The sequence below is a fragment of the Aegilops tauschii genome, chromosome 1 (genome assembly GCF_002575655.3).
Source record: "Aegilops tauschii subsp. strangulata cultivar AL8/78 chromosome 1, Aet v6.0, whole genome shotgun sequence".
NCBI lineage: Eukaryota > Viridiplantae > Streptophyta > Magnoliopsida > Poales > Poaceae > Aegilops > Aegilops tauschii.
Window position 1 is genome coordinate 418,066,572 of NC_053035.3, and position 14,993 is coordinate 418,081,564.

The window sequence follows — 14,993 nt, forward strand, 5'->3', positions numbered from 1 at the left end:
TATGCTGTCACCGGTTTGCCATCCACGCAGGGAACATCATCTCTATATATAGCATTTCCCCTTTTTTGTAAAGGAGTTGAAGCTCTATATTAATCAAACATGAACATTACAAGAAAACCCCTAAAATATAGTCCAATCATAGGAGAATCCTCCATCCTCATCCCGCATATGGCAACGATGTGCCGATGTTGCTACCACCATAGTTCTGTGTAGGGGTTGGAGCCATAAAATTTAGGCGATGGGTTCACTCCATGACTCACTGCGAGGATTTTCCATTGATGAAGTGTGTTGTGGCTCTTCGAGCGCTTGCCTATGGGTGCTCGACATATGCCATCAATGACTATGTCCGCATTGAGAAGATACAATCCTCGAGGCATCAAAATAAAGGATCCTTTCAAAGAGGTTTGAGTGGATGCTAGAAATCCTATGAGAAGTAATACAAAGAAATCCATAAAAAAAATCCCTAGATGATTCTATCCTACGAATCGAACAACCGATGTAGAAAAAACCCTAAGGATTCTAATCCTCTAAAACTCATATGAAAATCATTTGAATCAAAGGAGCCCTAAAGCTTTTCCAGTTTCTTGTGTGGTATTGGTCATTTCTCTGGTTTTTGTTAGATTAGTTAAACAAAATAGTCATGTACTCCCTCCGTAAACTAATATAAGAGCGTTTATAATACTACTTTAGTATTCTAAACACTCTTATATTAGTTTACAGAGGGAGTACTTACTTGCAAGTGTTCTGAACAATGCAAGTGACTTTCTCAAAGACAAGGAGAGCTATTGTAATAATTAATTATTCCTTCAAAGACAAAGACAAAGAGTACAAAGAGATGTTAAATGCACAAATACACTACTCCGGCAGAAAAGTGCAGAAAAAGGAGTTAATAGCTCATAAAAAAAAAAGCAAAGAGGGCCGGTGGAGTCGACTTACTACACGAGTAGTAGAGAAAGTAGTTTGAGTTATTAACAATCTGCCACCAATTGAATGTTGTGCAAGCTTATTACACCAAAGAGATTGTTCTGAAAGTACTATTAGAAATCTCCCCCATTCCATGAGAAAATCGACCAGAGTTCATTCGGAAATGGTGGAGTACTAGCAGATACTACAAATCAAATTCGGATACATCACGATAACGAACCTACTAGTATTTCTGAACTAAAACCACAACAGGAATTATGGAACAGAGGTAGTACGTTTGTTTGAGAACGTAGCCTCTAAGAACACATCAGTCCTTGAAATGTGAAATGTAATTGATGAAAGACACCATATCTCTGTCAGAGGAACCACCCACTTCAACGGCGGCGCGAGAAGCCTCCTTCAGCACAGAAGCTCTCCTCCTCGTGCCCTCGCCATCACCACAGTTCACCAGCCTCTTCACGGCTCCAGCGATTTCCCCTCTACCAATGACGCCGTCGGCCCGGGCCTTCTCCTTGAGGCTGTACCCAACCTTCCACTCATCGACGATCAGCCGGCTGTTGATCGGCTGGTCGAAGGCTATCGGCAGGGTCAGCATCGGCACGCCGGCGTACAGCGCCTCCAGCGTCGAGTTCATGCCGCAGTGGGTGAAGAACCCACCAATGGATGGATGGCACAGGATTTTGAGCTGGTCACACCACGGAACGACCACGCCGTCGCTTCCACGGATCAAATCCTGCACTCGGGAGCACTTGTCGCGGAGCACCCAGAGGAACCTGACCTTGCTCTGGGCAAGGCCAATGGCGATCTCGTCGAGCTGGGTGGCCGACACTGAGAGGAAGCTGCCGAGTGAGACGTAGAGCACTGAGCTCGCAGGCTGTGTGTCCAGCCAAGCCATGTAGCTTTCTTCCTCTGGATTGGCCTGGTTTTCTTGGAGTGCCATGAAGGGGATGCAAGGACCAACGGCAAACACAGGGCAAGGGAGCTCTTGCCTTAGAAAGTCAATGGCGTTGCTCTCGAGCTCGTAGAAGGAGGTGAAGATGACACATTGCGCTTTCCTCACGTAAGGGTATGCTTCAAGAATTTTGTCCAGCCTAATCTTGTCGGAGTGCGTGGGCTCAAGATCGGCAAGCCGGGTCGACTTGAGTCCAGGAATGTAGTTTTCCATCAGACAAGGATCAGTGACATCTGCATGAGATTTAAGACTGATCATGTACAGTACCATTAATGCACTGGCGTGCTGCAGAGTAGACAAAGAAGAACTACGAGGGACGAGTTGGGGCGTAGAACTGGTACCGGCCATGTCAGCGCTACCGCCGGCAGCCGTGGGCAACCGATCGAAGCGGTACTGCACGGAGAACATGGTGGCGCCGAGCGCCGAGAGGATGCACACAGGGACGCCCCTCCGGTTGCCGGCGCGCACCGCCCCCGGCACGAACGTGTCGGTCACAATGGCCGCGGGCGCGGCCCCGAGACGGTCGAGGAGGCGCTCGAACGGCGCCTCCATTTTGGTGTACACGGCGTCCACGAACCCGGCCCAGTCGGCGGCGCGGCCGTGCTCGGAGGGGATGACGTTGGGGACGGCCTCGAGGCGTACGCCGGGCGCGAGCGCGGGGCCGCCGAGCAGGCCGAGCCACTCCTCGGTGACGACGACGGTGGCCGAGACGCCGTCGCGGGCGGCGAGGAGGCGGCACAGGTTCAGCATGGCGTTGACGTGACCGCGGCCAGGGAACGGCATGGCCACGACGTGGCACGGCGGCACCGCCACGGAGCCCATTGCAGCTGGTTGGCTTGAACCTCGAAGCGAGCGAGCCAGAAAGAGACGAACGTCGCGGCTGTGCGAACCGTGCCTCTGTCCGTGCGCCAACAAGAAGTATCGTGGTGGGGTGGGCTTTTGGCGGCCGCATGGGCCTCGTGATTTGTAACGCGTCAGGCTATAGTGTGACTACGGGCTGGAATAGTACAGCCTAGCACATGAGTTGCAACCTATGAGTAATTCTAAAAAAAAAACCTATGTCTGAAAAAATAAACCTATGCGTAATTCTAAAAAAAAAAAAAACTATGCGTACCATGTTGGGTCCTGCATGGGTTGTTCCAGTCGTTTTTTTTTCGAAATACAGTATACTCCACACGAGTTGAGTAAATGACCCAGAACTACCACATTTGGGGCAGAGTAGACACATAACTACCTACTTTGCCTCTTTTGTCTGAAAACTACCAACATTGGGGCAGGTATGTGACACATACCACCGTTCGCTCGGTTTAGCTATTTTCTGACCGGTCGGCCCCACGTTCAGGTCGACGTGGCAATGGACGATGGACACGTAGCTGACGGCCATTAGGTCTCCTTGGGTAGGCGATATAACCACCGTTCGAGACAGAAACAGTCTCCTCGCTCGCTCACCCGACGCCACCCGTCGCCGCCGCCGCCGGGGTTCTACCTCGCCGCCCGACATGGTATCGTGGGGAGACGGTGAGGAATCGTCTGAGGACCACAGCAATGCTACCAGCGAGGTCAGTCATCATTTTTCTGAATTCTACGGTTAGGGTTTCTCTGATTTGGGGATTTAGGAATTGGGGATATATGATTCGAGCTAGATCTTCTCTCAGCCACAATGTACATTCTATTTCTTAGGGCTTAAAGACCCTTTACGACTCGGATTGGGAAGGGTTAGCTGATGGAGCAACACCTCCAGGTTGTAAATGTGGAGCCATTGCCGCAAAGTTTGTAGGTTGGGAAGGATATGAGACAGGAAGGAAATTTTTGGGATGTGCAGGGCAGGTGTGTGATTTACCTGTACCTATTTCTTTAATCACTGCTTACTCATCAGTAAATGTAGCAATTCAATTAGGAACTAATGAAATAAAAATGTTCTATGTTTCTGTAGTTTGGGGAAAGATGTGATTATGTTAAATGGGTAGATGGAGATTGGCCATCATCACTGCAGAAAGCTATTGGAAAATTATGGGAGATGTATGGAGAAGCCAAAGCAGGAAGAGTTAGTGATGCTCTGTACTGTATGGAGGAAAAGTTCAAGTTTAGGGATGAAATAACCAAGCTCCACCGTGATCTGAAGATTGTCCAAGAAGAAGTGAACAAGACTGTGAATGAGAAGCAGATCACACTTGCTCTGAAGGCAAAGGCTGAACAAGCACTCATTGATGCAAGGGCAGAACTGGAGGAGAAGAAAAAGCTGGATGCTGCAGCTAGTAACATGCATAAGGTGTTGAGGATCAAGGCAGAGAAGGACAGGGATAAAATCAAGGAAGAGAAAAGAAAATTGGAGTTAATGATTGCAGATTTGGTCAAGCAGAAAGAAGGTACCAGGGCAAAGCTGAGGAAGATTAAAGAATTATGTGATAGAGTAGTATTTCCATTATAAGAGAATTATGTGATGAGTCGCCATGGTCCAAGAACGCACGGGAGAGAGAGTGGAGCTGGACTGAACTGTTGGGCAAACACTGTCCGAGCGAAGACCTAACGCCGTCAGCTACGTGTCCGTCGTTCGTTGCCACGTCGACCTGAAAGTGGGGCCGACTGGTCAGAAAATGGCTAAACCGAGCGAACAGTGGTATGTGTCACATACCTGCCTCAATGTTGGTAGTTTTCAGACAAAAGAGGCAAAGTAGGCAGTTATGTGTCTACTCTGCCCCAAATGTGGTAGTTTTGCCCTTGCAGTCGTTTTTTTTTTCGAAATACAGTATACTCCACACGAGTTAGTACTACACATGACAGAGCTGAGCATCTCTTCCCTAGCCAGTAGCCACTCGTCGTTACCGCCATGGAGCCCACCCCATTGCAGCTCGTGGTCGTGGCTCGAACCTTGAAGCGAGAGACGAACTCTCAAAAAACAAAAAACAAAACTGGGCGGCTCTGTGAATCGTGACGGGATTCCGCCTCTGTCCGTGCGCCAAGCATCGTGCTGGGGTGGCGGCTTCTGCCTCGAGATCCGCCGCAAACCCAGTTGGAGTTTTTTTAGGGGGCAGTTGGCATTTTTGGGACTGTGTGTGTGGGCGCGCGCGCGTCCAGAGAGGCCCTAGAAAATGATCCGAAGATGTTCTTGCTGGGCGCGTCTTTGTCTCCTCTCGCCTTATGAGCAACCTAACTGGACCGGGCCAGTAAATATAGTTCGCCAGTATCATTCTTTTTTACTTTTACTTTTTATTTATATTTTAGGATATTCTAAATACATACATATATTCCAAAAAATATACTTATTTTAGATAATTTTTTGAAAAACATTCACTTTGAATATGAAAATTGTTAACACAGTGTAAAAAGTTTATTAGCATAATTTTTAAAAATGGTGATATAACATTAAATTTGTTTTTGTGATATTACAAAATGTTCACGCATTCCAAACAAAATATACATGAATTCTTTTAAATCTTTATACAATGTAAAATAAATGTTTGTGTAATTCAGAAGAAATGTTTCGCTCTGTTCAAGAAAAATGAACATTACATATAAAAAATCTTCACAAGTTTCAAACATATGTTCGTGACATTTAAAAAGAAAAAAGGTCCAGTTTACTACCCTGAAAAAACTTGGGGGTTCACATAACCCCCTGACCTTTTTTTTTGCTCTCTTAACCCCCTGATCTATGATCTATCCAATACCGTTCAGAAATTATATTATGTGGGTTTCCTCTGGTGGTTTGCTACGTGGACAAGGTCACAACGGTATTTGTCCAGTGGGGCCTAATAGCCAGCACAACCTAGAGCCCCTCTCGTCTTCTACCTTTGGAAAGAAGGATGTGTGTGCGGTCAACGCATACACGCAGCCCCACCTCCTACTTGTCAGCAACTAGCCGAGAAGGGGATAAGGCCTCCCGGAGCTGTCTGCCAGCTTCCCTTGCTCCCCTGGCTTTTTCCCGTTCTTCCCCGCCCTCTCCCGCGATTAGGTCAGAGCACCTTGTCATCGCTGTTTGCCATTCACGTGACCATATTGACACCTTAGCTAGCTCCCCTGGCTTTCTCCCGTTCTTCCCCGCCCTCTCCCGTGATTAGGTCAGAGCACCTTGCCATCGCTATCTGCCATTCACGTGACCGTATTGACACCTTAACTAGCTCCCCTGGCTTTTTCCCGTTCTTCCCCGCCCTCTCCCGCGATTAGGTCAGAGCACCTTGTCATCGCTGTTTGCCATTCACGTGACCGTATTGACACCTTAGCTAGCTCCCCTGCGCCCCGTAGCGACACCTTCTTCCCTGCCCTCTCTCAGGATGCCTTTGCGCTCCTTAGCTAGCTCCCCGCACCTCGTAGCGACACCTACGTCGAACCCGTGCCACTATCGCCAACAACGATTCCAGTCCATCCTCGATAGACACACGACCACCAACATACGTAGCTTGGTCCCAGCTCTTTGTAGACCCCATTCCCGCATTAAATGGTTGGTGAAACATCAAACCCGAGCCCCTTCGTGGTGGTTTGGGCCACCGACGGCTAATCACCGGTGTAGCCAGTGTGGCATGATTAGTTTAGGTTAATTAGGGTTAGTTAGGTCCCTAACACGTGCCCACCGGTTAATTAGTTAGGTTAACTAGTTTTGTTAGGATTAGTTGTAATCCAGTGGGACCCATCTGTAGGTCAAATACCTCTTTTGACTCTGTCCATGTCAGCATTCAATCGGGGCAACCAAGCAGGGATTTTTTTGACCAGTATGGGATAGTTGAGGGGGGTAAGTGAGCAGAAAAAAACATCAGGGGGTTATGTGAACCTGCAAGTTTCTTCACGGTAGTAAAATGGAGTTTTTTTACTTTTAACAATGTTTATACCATTTAAAAATGTTCACATAATTTTAGAATGAAAGTTTTGTATCATTCAGAAAAAATGTTTCAATGTGTGTTTGAAAAATGTCCAACACGTATTCAAAATCATGTTCGAAAACATGCATTTGCAAAAATGTTAACCTTGTATTTTAAAAAAGTTAAACATGTATAATTTGTTTAGATGTATACAAAAATGTACAATGTGTATGAAAAAATACACATCAAAACATACATTTGAAATAATGGTAATCTTGTATTTGAAAAAAATTTAAACATGAAAAAAATATTCCTGATGTATATGTACAATTTGTATGGAAAATGTAGACATATGTTGAAGAAAAATAAAAAAATAAAAAATCGATGAGAATCGAAGAAAGAAACAAATAAAATAAAGAAAAAAAACAATGCAAAACAGTGAAAACCGGTAAGAACATCATTGAGAAGAAAAAAAACATCAGGGATGTAGCTGCCGTGTGGGCTAACTTTCTACCGATCGATGCTAGGGCCATTTTTTCCATTCGTACCTCACCAAGACGTGAACCGGACTTTCTTGCCTGGCAGCCGGAGAAAAACGGTATCTTCTCCGTTAAGAGTGCTTATAAGCTTGGTCTCAGCTTGACAGAGCATGCTCATAATGTGCCAGCTACAAGTACTAGACCGAATGGTGATCGTGAGATTTGGAAGAAGCTATGGAGTTTGCCAGTTCCTCCTAAAGTCCGTACTTTTGCATGGCGTGCAATTACTAATTCATTAGCAACAGAGGAGAACAAGAAAAATCATCATATCCCAGTCACCGGAGTGTGCACGATCTGTGGGCAGGAACAAGAGGATGTAAAGCACGCTTTTTATCGCTGTCCGCCGGCTCGGGCTTTATGGAACGCCATGCGTGACGTTTGGGACCTTCCCTCACATGCGATTATGGAGCGTCTACAAACTGAGTGGATCCCGGAGCTCTTATTCCCACGTACTGACCAAGTCTGTGCTCGTATCCTGATGATCCTCTGGAGAGTATGGCATGGACATAATGAGCTTACTCATGACAAGCCTTTTCCATCTGTAGAAGGATCCCGACGGTTCTTATGCAGTTACATGGCAAGTTTATTGCATGTCAAGAACCAGACTACTGAGCAAATTATCAAAGGAAAATGTGTACTGAATGGACCGGCCCCTGCTGTAGTTTCGCATATAACACATGCTACAGCCAATAGTTAGGAGAGACCACCTGCTGGCGTGCTGAAGCTGAATATTGATGGGTCATACAGTGAGAGTACAGGGGCGGCAGGGGCAGGTATGATTCTCCGTGATGAGCATGGACGAATTGTTTTCTCTTTCTGCCGTTTTCTTAATCGTTGCGGATCAGCACTTGAGGCGGAACTAAGTGCCTGTATGGAAGGCATGTCCCTTGCACTGGAGTGGAGTCAGCAGGATGTCCTTGTTGAAACAGATTCCATGGAGGTCGCTAAGATGATTAATAATCCATCTCGAGATAGCTCAGAGCTGGGTCATCTAGTTGAGCACGTGAAGCATCTCATGAACCAAGGGAGGCGTTTCGTTGTCAACAAAATCTCCCGGGAAATGAATCAAGCGAGCGATCTGCTTGCTCGTTTTGGTCATCTAGAGGAACGAACAGTAGTTTAGTTAGGATCGGGGCCTCATGCAATATTAGACCTTATCCTACGGGATTGTAATGTGACTATTATTTAATCAATACAATCCCTTTACCCCGCAAAAAAAAGAGAAGAAAAAAAACACGAGACAGCTACAGAACTGGTCTGACCCAGTAGCGACGCGTCATAGGCGAGCCTGAGCTACGTCTTGCAACAAGCGAGACATAGCTCCCAGTGTTTCTCCTGCCCAATCTTTGAATAACACAGGCCTAATAGGCCATTTGGGTCAGTTCGATTTGATGGGTTTGGGCTAGTTTAGACTTTCTTGGGTGTGATGGGGCTGGACGGGCCGAAAGCATGTCCATGTGGTGAGGGGATAGATGGGGAGATGAATTTTGCTCTGACAGCTAGGGTTTTGAAGGCGGCCGAAGGATTGCAGCTACCAGCAGAAAGTCTGCCCCGGTTCCGTCGCCTCCAACCGTCGGCTTGGTGCTGTGAGTTAGACTAGCCACAGTGGGAGTAACTTCGGTAGTAACATCGAGTCCAACTCAGCAATTTTGCTTATGTGGCAATGAGTTAATGAGGAGAGATGTAGTACTAGTAACTTAGCTAGTTACTGTAACATCACATGTCCCAATGCAATATGAGTCTATAACGTAATAAATGAAGCTTTGCATGTTACCACACTTATGTTACTACCCACTATTGAGGTAGTAACATAGAGTAGTAACATGAGCATGTTACTACTCTATGTTACTACCCATTGTGGCTAGTCTTAGAGAGACCTCGGCTCCTTGTACGCGTGTTCAAGATTTTTTAGGATGAGTTTGTGGTCCTTAAAGTTAACGTTTTTAAGGCAGATATGATTCCATTAAAAATAAATGCCATTTGTTTGAGTGTGGCGTTTGCTAACCATCTGCCATACCGTTGCCATAAAATAAATGTCACATGTTTCTTTCTCTACTACGGTGATACTTTTTACCGGGCGACACCACAAAGCAAGAGGTGTGTATTTTGTGTAGGTTTGGTTATCTGATTTTGCAAAGCTTGGCCCCGTGTTATCACATCACCGGCCTTGCGGGTCTATTGAGTTTTTTAGTGTGTCATGTTGATTTTATTGGTTCATTTTTTCAAGTTGGAATCTGTCGCCGCCACTATAGTGAATATCCATTGATTTGATAGCCTACACTACTAAGGGATTATTTCCACCCGAAGTACGTTTATTAAGGTTTTCCATGTCTTTTAGATGGGTGGCTCAAGGGGCTCTCTGGATGGTAAATTTATTCAAGTGTGGCTGCTCCAGTCTTGCCGTGTCTTAGTTGAAGCCTTGGTAGAATTTCGTCTTGCAAAAATTGTTACCACAAAGAAGGTGCATCCGGGTCCATCGCAAAAAAAAAGGTGCATCCGGGAGATTTCGGTGCAATTCTTGACTTTATGAGTTACTTTTTTTTCTTGAATCTTCAATCCAAAGCAATGTACATTTAATATTTGCCTCATAAAAATAAATTTAACAAGGACAGTTATGGGTTCGACCATTCACTCGAAAAGGAAAAGTTAACAAAAATACTAACACTCACCCGTGTGGGCGTTCCCCAACTCGCCCACAGACCGGGATTGTCGTTCACTGTCTTTTGCACGAATCTTGACACGAAAAAATGAATTTAGTGTGCCACATAGGACGGGGCTGGTGTGTGGGCGTTGGAGAGTTTGCCCACATGCCCGCACCACGCTTTTTGCCAGCTGCGCTGTGTGGGCGAACTAGTTTCTGCCCACATAGCCACCACCTAGTTCATGCGCGTGTGGGTGAACTGCTTTTCGCCCACACGACACTCCTACGTTGTGGATGGCAACTGCAGTTACGCGAACGTGGCAACTAGGTAAACACACATGGCGACTGTGATTCTTTGCTAGACGGCAACTGCATTTGCGCGTACGTGGCAACCAGATAAACACACATGGCAACTGCGATTAACAATACATGACAACTATGGTTGGACCACACGTGACAACTAGATAAAGGCACATGGCAACTACGGTTTGATCACACACGGCAACTACGGTTTGATTACACGCGGCAACTACCATAAATTAGACATGGCAACTATAGTTAACCAAAACAGATAGATTTGCCATGCTTTTACAACTACACTTGCCATCTCGGATAACTACATCTGCCAACCAGGATGGCAACCAAATCATCATCCCGCGGGGTACCTAACGTAGTTGCGCCAGGACGCGTGGGCATTTTTGCTTCGTGCAACACGCGCGGGGTGAAGATGAGTAGTACTTCTTGGGCGTGTGGCACGAAGTAACCGCGCCCACACGTGTGGGTAATTCTAATGTTCGTCCACACACAGCCCGTGTGGGCTGCCTCCTACTCACACCACACACAGTGTGTGGGCGCATGTCGAATACCACATGTGTGGTGGATATCGGCGTCCAAAGTTAATCAATGGACTTTGCTAAGAAAAAGTTAAATCAATGAACTGTATTGTTCCGAACCTATCATATTGTGTGTTTGTTTTAGAAGTAGGGTAAAACTGTTTTCTTAACCGAAAACCAACTGTAGCATATATATTTTTGTCTGGATATATTTCCTATATTTATAAGAAATTTAAAACTCGCATCTCACAAGAATCATGATCTCCTTTTTCGCTCAACTGAGTATACTTGTTGTGCAAAACACCCTGGCTGGCCACCAGGGAAGCATATTTGCCTACGCAAAACCAAGCATCATCGAGCCGAAAAAATGTGAAGCATCGTTGCACCGCCGATGCAAGTCTAACACGACATATCATCATGCGGCCGTATAAACAAACCGGTCCAGAAAAGAAAAGCTGCCAAACCAAGATCCCAGACAGACAGGAAGTGTCACCCGCCACTGCCAGCCGTATCGCCGGACCACGACGACTTCCTATCGATCTCCCGGGACGTCGTCGGCGGCGGTGAATCACTAGTTAAATCGTCAGTCGTTTCTGCTGGATTCGACTTGCGTCGTGACGCACGCCCAACGATTGTTTAAATTTTCGCTACCTTTTCCTGATGCTGCAAGTCGAATCGCTGGTGCAGTGTGCACGCGGCGTACGTACCTTCTCTTCTCTTACCATGCTGTCGAGCTCCGACGACGTGACATGCATTCCGGTGATGGGGTCGGCGACCGATCTCCAGATTAGCCTGTTCCGACCGTGCTATCTGATGCATGTCGGAATCTAACTGGCTTGCTTCTAGATATGGTCTTCTACTCGGCGTATACGTATCTATAGTCGTGTTCCAAGACCGGGTTAAGTTTTAAGCATTCCTTCGTGACTTGTCAAACTTGCGTGTCCTTTGACATCTCTTATAGGGTGGAAAATTTCTGGTCTAGGTGAAGGACCCAGGTTCAGTAAATTGTTCTACGGTTCAGGGCCTAAAGAAAAGCCAGGTTCAGCAAAGCATTTTCCTGATGAAATTGAGAATGGATCATAAGTTCATGATCATGCATGTGACGCCTTTGTAGCTAGGCTGAAGATTAATTTGATGTATATTGCACAAGAGTAGACCTGCAGCCTCAGTAGAGACTGATAATAGCGTATTTAAAAAGTGGAGCAAGGCACGGAGCAACTTGAGTTGGTTTTGCTGTTCTACTGTACATATAATATGCACTGACCAAGAACCCTAGACATGTCCAGATATTTGGGGCGTGTCGAGATACAAACGTGAGTGCGTGACTGACCAAGTGACACCTATGGCCAAAGGGAAAGCGGAAATTATTGTTGGGAGCTCTTTAGCCTTTACCACACCATCATCTCCTCTCTTGCCACCGATCGAACTGCGCGCACGAGGATCCACTACTGCTCCCGCTGTCGGCGTCCAGGTGCAGCTGGCCCCGGCCGGCAGTGCGATCATCAGGCATAAGGGTTGAGAACTCCTTTTGGACGACTCCTGCTAGAGAACTTTTTTGGATCGATGCATGGCTCTGCCAGGGCATGTAATTGAAGCGGGATCTATCAATTGTTAGGCAACAGCTAGTTCGGAGATGCCATCTCCTTCGCTTTCCTTTCCGCCATGGAGACCACTTGGATTTTGTTTCTAGACGGACGTGGCTTTCCGCAGCCGCGCGCTCGCCACAATAATGTACGTACGTACATTTCTCTGAGAGGGTTGTGCTGGTGCGTACGTGACACTGCCACTACCGTCCATGCACTTATGAAGAAAGGTCACCCTCACCCGAGAGTGCATTTTCTACCATGCACGGTATATACCGTGCATTGATCTGCCGCTTAATAATTTCAGGGTCCTAAAGAAATCACAATGTACTAACCTATTGTACGTCTCACTTTTCTCCTCCTTTCTATCACATGGTCAGTTTGTGTGTGTCAGCTTTTTTTTAAATAGTGTCCTTCTATTTGGATGCCTCCCCCTCGTTGCAACTCTATCCCAAAAATATATTTTCTCTGTCTATTTAACGATTTAGATGCTTGATATCTTCTGAAATAAATTTTTTGTGTTATATTCTATTTGGACAAATGTGTTTATACCCGCAAGATATTTTAAACAAGACCTATAGAAAACTGATCTATAGAAAACTCGATGAAACTTGGTACATACAGTAGTTTTTTACAGTTTCGTAAGGTCTCTCCACGTTTCATATTTGAATTTTAAAATTTACGAGAATATATTCAAGAGTGATCTTGTTTCAATGTTCACTTCACAAGGAACATAAATACGCAAATGTATCATAAATCAAACTTACGGTTCAAAAGATAAAATAAATCTAAATTTTAGAATCATATGAAAAAAACCTGAGTGAGTGTAGTACTACTCGTCTCGGAGGGGAACTTTTGGACTATGGGGACATATACACTCTATATGAAAAACGAAATTAGTAATTGAACAAAAATTCAAAAAATCCTGAAAATATTTTTGAAATAAACTTGACCTTACCTTGTACTTGTGAGAACAATTTTACAAAAAGAAAATCTCCCTTTGACTTGTTTTCAAAGAAGACAAAATTTTGGCCAAAATAGTGTGAATAGTGACCTATAATAGCAAATAAATTTTGTCCTTTTCGCTGTGAAGTCAATGTTGGTCTTTTTTCGTGGAAATTTATATACTATACTAGTGCAAAAGTAAGTCATGTTTATTTTAAAAAAACTTCTGAACTATTTTGACTTTTTGTTTAATTATTAAAAAAAATCCCCATATAGGGTGTGTATACAGCAGGAACCAAAGGGTATTTCCCTACTTGTCTCTACTTTATGAATGAGAGGAGAGATATTGCAGGTAATAACTACGGGGAAAAGTTGCCAGAAGAAATAGTGACTGATTCATATGGCATAAACTAATAGAACAAGGGGTCATAAATTGAAGTTAACTAAGCAACACAACGATCAGATGCATGTATGGATTCGAATCTCAAAGATAACCAGTGGCTGATGCATGCACGGTATATACCATGCACGGGATAATGTCTTTTCTCACGCTCACCCTCACCCGGCCGGCAGGGGCGATCCATCATCAAGTTGTCGTTCTCATCTTGATTAGAGATATGTACGTACACAACTAGCTTGCTAGTTCATACATCACTCAAGTCCATGAATTAGTTCCGCAAGCATTGTGCGTCGTTCTTTAGCGATCAGAAAGGAACGTCAGACAGTTCCATAATTTGCTCTCGCTTGAAGCCGTGCATGTGCTTTCTTTTCCATGGAAAATGAGAGCTATCTGTGTCATTATGTAGTAGTAGCAAACTAGCAACAAAGTCATCATTGCAGCAACATGCATGCATGCATCCCTCACCGTTACAGAGTTGCCGCCATGTCAGTTTTTAATTTCTTATTAGGCAGAGCCGCAAACCTCCTGCGTTCGTCCGGACCGCACTGTCTGAACCGGGAAGTCAGGTCTGGACGTGTTTTCTCCCACAAACCTTTGACAAATGTGGGAGGCTTTGCGGGAGTACAGACCGCTGACACGCCTGCTTCTGACCACCCTGGCTCATCCAAAATCACCCACCTGTCCCTCCCGCGTTTTCCTTCTAATGCACGCGCCGCTTACAACGCTGCATGCATGCCGACACAGAGCACGCAGCGGCCGGCATTGATGCCACGATGTGATCGGAGGGAGTGAGGGCGGCGCTGACCGACACGACCCCGGGAGCCGCCGCTTCAATGCGGGCATACTTCCTGAGGAACAAACTTATCTAAGGGGTATATGGGAAGTGGGAGTACATGATCATTTTCCTATTCGAGAAATTAAAGTTGGCATCTCACGAGTACCATTTGACCCTTTTGTGCCAACCATCTTTTCCAAATTCCTCTTGTTTATCCAATATGTATTCCAATCAGAAATCCAAGGTAAGATCAAGCCAAAGGGGAATCTAGGTACCGTTGACCCAGGAAATCAAGTATCAAAGGACCCGGGCAATAGGTTTATGATTGAACTGAAACTAGAGCAGGGAATAGCAGGACGCCTATGTTTCCAATACAGAAATCCTTAACAGAACAGAGCATAGACAATAGGGCCAACTATTGATCTTACTTTCCCTAGCCAAGTAGTACCGAAGGAGTATCTCCGAGTTAAGTAGTACCGTAGGAAAGGAAGAAAAACCAAGTGAAAGAAAGAGATCGCAATGGTCTAAGATATAGTCAGTGAACAATAATTTAGATTTGATGTTGGATCAAAACAAAAATGTAAAAAGACAACCTTCGGTCGGTAAGAAAG

At 45.4% G+C, this 14,993-nt stretch overlaps 2 protein-coding genes across 2 annotated transcripts; one reads left to right on the top strand and one right to left on the bottom strand.

The window, feature by feature from the left end:
• Nucleotides 1-965: 965 nt before the first annotated feature.
• Nucleotides 966-2,933, bottom strand: LOC109752093 (UDP-glycosyltransferase 87A2-like). The gene is made up of 2 exons (XM_020310959.3): nucleotides 2,218-2,933; nucleotides 966-2,109 (listed from the first exon to the last, which is right to left on the bottom strand). The coding sequence occupies exons 1-2, from the start codon at nucleotides 2,696-2,698 to the stop codon at nucleotides 1,232-1,234; spliced, it is 1,359 nt and encodes a 452-aa protein (XP_020166548.1). The 5' UTR covers nucleotides 2,699-2,933; the 3' UTR covers nucleotides 966-1,231.
• Nucleotides 2,934-3,375: 442 nt separating this feature from the next.
• Nucleotides 3,376-4,304, top strand: LOC109752064 (uncharacterized). Its single transcript, XM_020310933.3, has 3 exons — nucleotides 3,376-3,435; nucleotides 3,557-3,703; nucleotides 3,810-4,304. The coding sequence occupies exons 1-3, from the start codon at nucleotides 3,376-3,378 to the stop codon at nucleotides 4,302-4,304; spliced, it is 702 nt and encodes a 233-aa protein (XP_020166522.1).
• Nucleotides 4,305-14,993: the final 10,689 nt, after the last annotated feature.